The sequence below is a fragment of the Neomonachus schauinslandi genome, chromosome 9 (assembly GCF_002201575.2).
Source record: "Neomonachus schauinslandi chromosome 9, ASM220157v2, whole genome shotgun sequence".
Taxonomy (NCBI): domain Eukaryota; kingdom Metazoa; phylum Chordata; class Mammalia; order Carnivora; family Phocidae; genus Neomonachus; species Neomonachus schauinslandi.
In genome coordinates, this window is record NC_058411.1 from 3,194,767 (window position 1) to 3,202,752 (window position 7,986).

A 7,986-nucleotide genomic window follows, 5' to 3' on the forward strand; every position below is an offset into this window, starting at 1 on the left:
CTCGTGTAAGACGGAGCTTCTGGGTGCACAGGGTTTTTCCCACACTGATGTAATGCTCGCGGGCTGGACTCCCACGCTGCCCGGGGTTAACGAAAACATTTTTTGAGAACCCCCTAGATTGGTCTAGGCGAGGTAGAACCCGCAGGACAATTCACCCCTGCGTAGCTCTGACTTGGACAAACGCATCCTGAGGGCCGGCCAGCTCCCGGAGACGCCCTCCCACCGCCACCTGCCCGGGGGGCTGCCCTCCCCCACCCTAGCCACTTGTGCTTTGTCCCCGTGAACTTGATGTTTTTCAGTGAAGTGAAAAGTCCATCCTAACCCGCCCCCCAGCCATGGCGGGCCTGAGGCGCGGCCGACCCGCCTGCATCAGGGCAGCGTTCAGCTCCGCCAGCGCCTGGGCCGGCTTCGGGAAGAGGCAGAGAACCACACTCCATCGCTTCAAGGTGCTCCCCCCGGGCTGCCCCTTGCCCTCCTGGAGGCGCCGGGCCGGGGTGGGCAGGGCGGGGAGACCCTGCGAGTCCCAGACCAGGCATCCTGGCTCTTGGCCCTCACCCGTCCTCGGAAATAGTAGTCTCAGTGGTGGTTCTTGGCAAAATCTTTATGGGGCTTTCTTCCCGTCAAGTAGACATGTTCAAATTCCTGTCTTTTTTTTTTTTTTTTAAAGATTTTATTTATTTATTTGAGAGAGAGAATGAGATACAGAGAGCACATGAGAGGGGGGAGGGTCAGAGGGAGAAGCAGACTCCCCGCTGAGCAGGGAGCCCGATGCGGGACTCGATCCCGGGACTCCAGGATCATGACCTGAGCCGAAGGCAGTCGCTCAACCAACTGAGCCACCCAGGTGCCCTAAATTCCTGTCTTTTGATCAAGAAAAAAGATCTGCTTTCCCCCAGCAGCCTGGGATTAGTGGGGAGGGTTTCTAGAACATCTGATACCAGCCCCGGGTTCTTGGAGGGCCCCCTAGCAAGGCCTGGCCGTTGTCTTGCCTCAGCCTCTGTAAAGGAAGGGGTTAGGATGGATGATCTAGGATCTCCCGTGATCTTCTGGCTTTGGGTTTAGAACGAGTGCAGGGTTCTCCATCCCTGATGTGAAGGGGATCACATCCAGCTGCTGAATCTGCCTCCTTGCCACATTCCTGGTTCTACTTTTCCTATTCATGGTGGTCAGGTTTGCATTTTAGTCCCTCAAACCGAGGAGGTGCTTCTTGCCCACCCCCAAGGGCTGCCAGCCTCTGAGGGTCCGGTGTGGCGGGAACTGCTAGAGTGGGTTCCCTCGGTCCCTGGCCCTTGGACACTGAGCGGCTATCTGCCTGCCTGCCTTTCTAGAAAGGATTATTCAGCCTTTTTTTTTTAACTTCCCCAGGCCAATCACAAAAAGAACCACATGGACTTAATTGAAGGTATCTGGAGAGAGGTACGTGACAAAATGAGCCAGCCACCACTCTCCTCATTTAGGGGTGGTGGATTCGTCCCCGAATCCAAGTCCCCAGAACCAGCCAGGGGCCAATCTTGCAAGTCGGCCTTTCCAAGGAGAGTGATTTGGGGCCTGCTGTCTATGCTCTTTTCTGCAGGGAAAGACTGGAGTTACTGTATTTTAGAAGAGGCTTCACTTTGATATTTAAATTGATTTTTCCTTTTTCAAAAAACATTTTTTTAAAGATTTTATTTGGGGGAGAGAGAGAACACGTGCTGGGGGAGTGGGAGAGGGAGAAGCAGACTCCCCGCTGAGCAGGGAGCCCGATGTGGGACTCGATCCCGGGACTCCAGGATCATGACCTGAGCCAAAGGCAGTCGCTTAACCAAATGAGCCACCCAGGCGCCCCTCAGATTTTTTAAATAAGAAAAAGACTCAAAGTAGTTTGCCTGGAAAATTGACGAGACCATAAGTTTGCAATTATTTAAACTCAAAATTAATTTATTATTTTTTAAAGAATCCATTTTATTTTTTAAAAAGACGTATTCATTTTTAGAGAGTGTGTGTGTGCGTGTGCATGCAAGCGGGTGGGGGGGCAGGGAGAGAGTCTCAAGCAGACTCCCCGCTGAGCACAGAGCTGGCATGAGGCTCGATCTCATGACCCTGAGATCATGATCTGAGCTGAAATCGAGAGTCAGATGCTCAACTAACTGAGCCTCCCAGGTGCCCCAAAAGATTTTATTATTTAGGGTGCCTGGGTGGCTCAGTTGGTTAAGCGACTGCCTTCGGCTCAGGTCGTGATCCTGGAGTCCTGGGATCGAGTCCCACATCAGGCTCCCTGCTCGGCGGGGAGTCTTCTTCTCTCTCTGACCCTCCCCCCCCCATGCTCTCTCTCTCTCAAATAAATAAATAAAAATAAAATCTTTAAAAAAAAAGATTTTATTATTTATTTATTTTTAAAAATATTTAATTTATTTGGCAGAGAGAGACAGCGAGAGAGGGAACACAAGCAGGGGGAGTGGGAGAGAGAGAAGAGACTCCCCGTGGAGCAGGGAGCCCGATGTGGGGCTCGACCCCAGGACCCTGGGATCATGACCTGAGCCGAAGGCAGACGCTTAACGACTGAGCCACCCAAGCGCCCCAAAAGATTTTAAGTCATCTCTACACCCAATGTAGGGCTTGAACTCCCAACCCCAAGATCAAGAGCCGTAGGCTCCCCCCAGTGAGCTGGCCAGTGGCCCCTCAACATTAACCTCAATCCAAATTAAAAAATCAAGGAGCCAGGTGTAGTTAACACCTGGTCTTGCGGAGTTTTGAGACTCCAGGTGAGGTTCTAACCCCAGCCGTTGTGGCCGGTGAATGCCTGTCCTGCCGGGCCTCTCTTGGTCCACAAGGACGGACACTGTTGGCTTATTTGCAGGGTGAGCCCCTTGCCCTCCCCCACATGCACCCCTAGTCTGGGCCTCGAGGCCTCGTGGGGCTGCTGACTGCTGTGTAGTCGGGTCACACGGCTGGCTCCGTGAAGTCCAACGATTCTGCCAGTTTCTGAATCTGAAATATTAGAGTTGCCTTCAGATTATGGTGTGAAACTATTTTTCATTTTTACCTTTTTGGGGGGGGCATACGTAACCGTGTCGCCTGCCCACGGAAGAAATGAGCGCCCACGTGAGGTGACGCTGGGGTCCCTGCCCTGGCTCAGCCCTGGGCCCTTTCGGCCTGTGGCTCTATGAGGTGTGAAGCCTGTTCATCCCCGCCCGCTGGGGCCCCACATCCCTGGAGGCCGACCCGACAGGTTCCCGGTCTTCTCGGGGCCCTTAGCGTATCTGGGAGGAGGTCTGAAGCTGGGACTGGAAGTTGGCGGGGTGCAGCTCCCCACGGTTAGCACAGGAAGGGACAGCGGTCAGTTGCGGGGACTCAGACGTCCCTGGAGACCTTTGCTGCCAGAGCTGCTCGGTCAAGAGCACTGACGCAGGAAGGGGAAAAGCTGGAGTGAGAGCTAGGAAATTCGGGTACAAGGTCAGGGGCGAGGAGCCGTGGGACTCGAGGTCCAGAAAGCTCCACGGGCTCCTCGGCCAGCGGTCACAGAGGTAAGAGGCTGCCGTGGAGGATGGGCTGTACCACCCGCGCCTGGTGCTCAGACAGGGGCACAGCCCACGGGCACCTTTGAAAACCGTGAACCCCGCACCTAAAGGCTCAGTTCAGCCTCTGCAGGCCGCTGGGGCAGCTGTGTGTGGGGCGCAGTGAGGCGCACGTTTGTGCACACCCTTTCAGGGAGGGGTGGGGCGAGCCAGGAGCCGGATGTTGGGAGGAAGTGAGTTCAGACTCCCCACTGGCGGGCCGGTGCCCAGCTCTGGGACAAGGGCTTTAAGTGATGGGACCCAGATTGGGCCCCCAGTGATGGCGGACTCTCGGGCTTTTTGGATGTGAGGGGGTATTTGTCTAATGCATTAAAGATTTATTTATTGGGGGGGTTAGGGTTAGGGAGGTTAGGGAAGGGAGAGGGAGACAAGCCGACTCTGCTCTGAGTGCGGAGCCCGTCGCGGGGCTCGATCCCACGGCCCTGAGATCACAACTGGAACCGAAACCAAGAGTGGGGCACTCAACCGACTGTGCCCCCCAGGCACCGCCTGTCTAAGGCATTTGCAAGGCAGATCCGCGGAGTTTGCCAGCATCAGTGATGGAAGAAGTAATTTGCGCATGTGAGGAGTGTGTTGTACTTTATCCCGGTAGAAATTGCTAACTGGCTCAGAAACAGTTTTGCGCTCAGTTTTTAGATCCTTTCGATGGCGATTCAGAAGATCCCCCCGGTCATCTGGCCTCCAGCTTCAGCAACTGTTCTCCGGGTGGCGTGAACGGTACCGTGCCTTCCCCCGCACTCCGGTGCGGGAGTCCGGGAGAAGTTAGCTTAGAAGACCCTCTCTCGTCAAAAGCCCCAGACCTCCTCCTGAAAGCTGCCAGCTGGGGCCCCACATCCCTGGAGGCCAACGACGTGGATATGCAGCCCGCCGAGGCCAGCAGCCCTGAGGCCCGAGGGCGGGCAGCCCGGCGCTCTGGGTCGCCGGAGGACCGGAGGATGACAGAGGACCGGTGGCCCAGGGCAGCCGGCCCCGTCGTCCCGGTCGCGGGGCCCCCGGAGCCTGGCAGACACGCGCAGGGCCGAGCCAGAGCGGCGCGGCCGCCACCCAGACTCGGGAGCGAGAAGGACAAGGGGCCCAAGCTCACCCTCTCCAAGAGGAAACTGGAACTTTTACTTGCAGAGCCTGAGAAAAACAAGAGAAAGAAGCAGTATGTGGCCTAGACCAAGGTGAGCAGTTAGCTCAGGAGGGGCGCTAACGCCCCGAGGGGAGCCCCTTGGCCAAAGCTGACGCTGATGGACTTGGTTCCATGAAATACTTGCCCTTTTCGGGTTTGAAACAGTGAACACCTGGGGGCCCACCAGCTTTGCTTAAAAATGGGTTTCCAACTGAGGAAAGGTCCTGTGTGGCTCTCATGGAGCCCACCTCCCCTGAATCCGAGAGTTTTTTTTACTAAGTATTTAGTTTCCGTAGAGCTAGTGTTGGTTTTTTTTTTTTTTTTTTTAAACCTTGACTCCTGGTGCCCTTTGTTGTCCACCCCACCTGAATGTTTGCTCTGGGGGTGGGGGGGGGGGTAGGGGGGGGGAAGGGGGGAGCGGGAGGGGCGTGTCCGATTCTCGCGTGAATTGCTCTGTCCCCCGCCCCCACACCTTGAGAAGCCACCCTGCACGATGTCCCTATTTCCATTCCTCTGTCACCGTCCGTACAAGGTGAGGATTTTCTGAGCAGCTGGTTTGGCTGTTGGCAGGACCATGGTCTTGATGTGCTGACAGTTAAAAATAACGGGGTGGTGGTGGTGGTGCTCTTACCCTTTTCCCAGTTGCTGGGGCTTTGCTCACTGGGCCTTTTGTTCCCTAGCAGGCGTGAACTGAGCATGAGTCTGGCGCAGCGCTAGGTGCCCACTGCCCACTCGCCCCACGACCGCGCTGTTCCCAGGCCAATAAAGGGGAAGCCTGCCAGAGGACAAGAGCTGCTCCTTCCTCCCGGTGGGCGGGGCGCGGGGGTGGGGGCGGGGGGCGGGCCTGGGCACAGGTGTTCTCTTCACGCCCCGGGGGCCCCCTGGCCCGTCTGCGGGCTCTGCCCACTGAGGATGAGGAGGACGACGGCCACTGTCTGGCCTGCCCCCCCAACAGGAGGGTGAATGGGTGGCCCCAGAGGTGGGGGTCTCTCAGGCCCACGGGCTGAGCTTCATTGGGGGCGAGGCTCCCTGGAGCCAGGCACTGATTCACGTGGGGCTTTAGGAGGCGGCAAGTAGGTGACTCGGGCGCGCCTGTGGGGCGGACGTGGAAGCCCTGGACAGGGGAGCTTCCCTCCCAGACCTGGGGGGGCCTGCCCCCACCCCCTGGCAAGGTGTTGGGTGTCCAGTAGCTGCAGCGGCTTCTGCTCACTCCCCGCCCGTTCAGGAACCTGCTCTGCACTCTTTCCCCCCGACCCATGGCGCCCTTCCTCCTGTGCTCGGGACCCTCACCCATGCTTGGGCACGGGAGGTAGGCAGACAGATAGATGCCCACGGTGGCCTTGCTGTGGGTTCTCCTCCTCCTCCTTCCCAGGCCTGGTCCCAGCTCTCAGAGCCTACAGCCCCATTTAGGAATCTTGCTGCAGGAAAGCTAAGAATCCTTACTGGTTCTGAGAAAAACATTTAGATTCCTGATAGAACATTCCAGAACTGGGTGGGGAGGAGGCGGACTCTGGCTCCCAGGCCCTGGGCACGTTTGGAGACTGGTGGTTGGGGTGGGGAGCAAGGGTGGGAGCTTAAGCCCCCCCCCCCCCCCCTCGGCCCTGGATCATCACTGGCTGGGGCGGGGGTGGGGGCACAGCAGCAGGAAGAACGGGTTTTCACCTCCGGGTCTGTGCTAAGGCCAGGTTGGTGGCTGAGCAACCGTAGGCTGCCGCCACAAGGCAAAGACCAGACACCTGTTTCCCCAGGGAGGCCACACGCGTCACGTTGCGTGTGAACAGCCGGCGGTCAGCAGCTGCCGCCCTGGGATGTGGGGGACACGGGATGGGTGGCCGCCAGGGCCAGGCCCTCCACACAAGGGTGCACGCGCCGCCCGGTCAGGGCCCGGGGCTCATTTCCATGGGGGAAGGGCCCCTGGGCCCAGAGTTTCGGCGCCGGGAGGGGAGCGGACGCAGAAGAGGCAGGAGGACGGGTCGTGCTTAGTGTTTTATTCCCCGAACACGCCGTGCTAGGGCCACTCCTGAGGCACCTCACGGAGTCCTTCCAGCTTCCGTTGCGGCCGGCAGCCTGCCTTCTGCTTCCTCCGACAGCACACCCACGACCCTCCTGTGACAAGTCCGCTTCTTTGCACCAGTTGAACGATGAAGAGACGTTAAACGGAGTTACGACTACAGACGGGGGTCAGGGCAGTCGAGCCTCACTCCGTGCAGAGGACGGCGACGCCGCGCTCGTAGAAGCTGCGCGGGTCCTCCTTGGTGGCGATCTCGAAGTCGACCGTGAAGATGAGGTCTGCCCGGGTGAAGTTCAGGTAGACGGGCAAGGTCACCTAGAGGAGAGGACAGGTGCTCGCCGCTGGCTCAGGCACACGGCACCCGCGGCCCCAGACGGCGGAAGGGGCCACTTACCACGTTAGCCTTTCTCTCGGCGTTGGTCTGCTTGACCCAGCGCAGCTGCGTCAGAGGAAGGACCGTGGAGATGGCGTGGGACAGCGACAGCTTGTTGTTACTGCACGTGGCCCCCTGAAGCTTCAGGCCTGCAGGAGGAAGTCAGGACCCGTCACCAGCGGTACCGGCCGTGTGACTCCGTGCCGCGGTGCACGGCTCTGGCGTGCTGCCACCGTCACCTGACCGGGAGTGACGCCAGAAGGGCCACCAGGGCCACCTGTGAGGAGGCCCAGGTGCAGGGACCGGGAGCCTCGGGGAGCAGCCCAGAAAGAGAGGCTGAGGACCTCAACTCACCCGTGACCCCAAAGCTGCAGGCATCGAGAGTGGCGCTCTGGGAGGTGGTGACGTTGACTTCCAGGCAGAGCTCCTCCAGGGACCAGCTGTTGGCCTGGGCCACGTACTGCCTGGTGGCGGTGATGTACGCCTCGGGGACAAACAGGCCGCCCAGACACACATGGATGTTCTGTGGAAGCAGCGACCCCCGGTGAGGAGCGAGCACCACCTCTTCTCTCGGGTCACGCTGGGGTCTGGGCTAGTCCCCTGGGCTCCCGGGTGCCGCCCCTCCCCCGCCCGGACAGCTGCGACCCCTCCCCCAGGCTCCCGAGGAGCGGCCTTCACCACCTTCAGCTCCTTAGCACCGCCGGACGCAGCCGCCTGGGAGATGTTCTGTAGCTGCTTGACCCTCTCGCTGAAGTCGGACACCCACTGGATGACGGTCATGCCCGCGGGCACGGTGTAGTGGGACCAGCTCCGAGGCAAGATGCCTGCAAGCAAGGTGACCCCAGGCAGCGTCAGGTCTGACCACTCCCAGGCACACACGGGTTAGTGCTCGGCGGCTTCTCTGCTCCGCCCGCCTTCCTCCCTGACCACACCT

The 7,986-nt window shown here is 59.1% G+C and overlaps 2 protein-coding genes across 4 annotated transcripts in view; one reads left to right on the forward strand and one right to left on the reverse strand.

Moving 5' to 3' along the window:
* Positions 1-335: 335 nt before the first annotated feature.
* On the forward strand, positions 336-4,714 carry LOC110571761. Its single transcript, XM_021679928.1, has 3 exons — positions 336-446; positions 1,366-1,416; positions 4,184-4,714. Exons 1-3 carry the CDS (start codon positions 336-338, stop codon positions 4,712-4,714), a joined length of 693 nt encoding a protein of 230 aa, XP_021535603.1.
* A 1,927-nt stretch (positions 4,715-6,641) lies between these two features.
* Positions 6,642-7,986, reverse strand: part of DYNC1H1 (dynein cytoplasmic 1 heavy chain 1) — a 68,867-nt gene continuing 67,522 nt past the window's right edge. For all 3 annotated transcript variants that reach the window (XM_021679851.2, XM_021679852.2, XM_021679850.2), the window contains 4 exons: positions 7,734-7,876; positions 7,407-7,575; positions 7,074-7,201; positions 6,642-6,994 (listed from right to left, as the gene is read on the reverse strand). In XM_021679851.2, the coding sequence (XP_021535526.1) occupies positions 6,866-6,994; positions 7,074-7,201; positions 7,407-7,575; positions 7,734-7,876 (569 nt within the window). In that variant the 3' untranslated portion in view covers positions 6,642-6,865. The remainder of the gene's footprint in view (positions 6,995-7,073; positions 7,202-7,406; positions 7,576-7,733; positions 7,877-7,986) is intronic.

Coding starts and splice junctions, on each gene's coding strand:
- LOC110571761 (XM_021679928.1), top strand. CDS start 336: ATGGCGGGCCTGAGGCGCGGCCGACCCGCCTGCATCAGGGCAGCGTTC. Junction 447..1,365: donor CCACACTCCATCGCTTCAAG/GTGCTCCCCCCG, acceptor TAACTTCCCCAG/GCCAATCACAAAAAGAACCA. Junction 1,417..4,183: donor TTGAAGGTATCTGGAGAGAG/GTACGTGACAAA, acceptor TTTTGCGCTCAG/TTTTTAGATCCTTTCGATGG.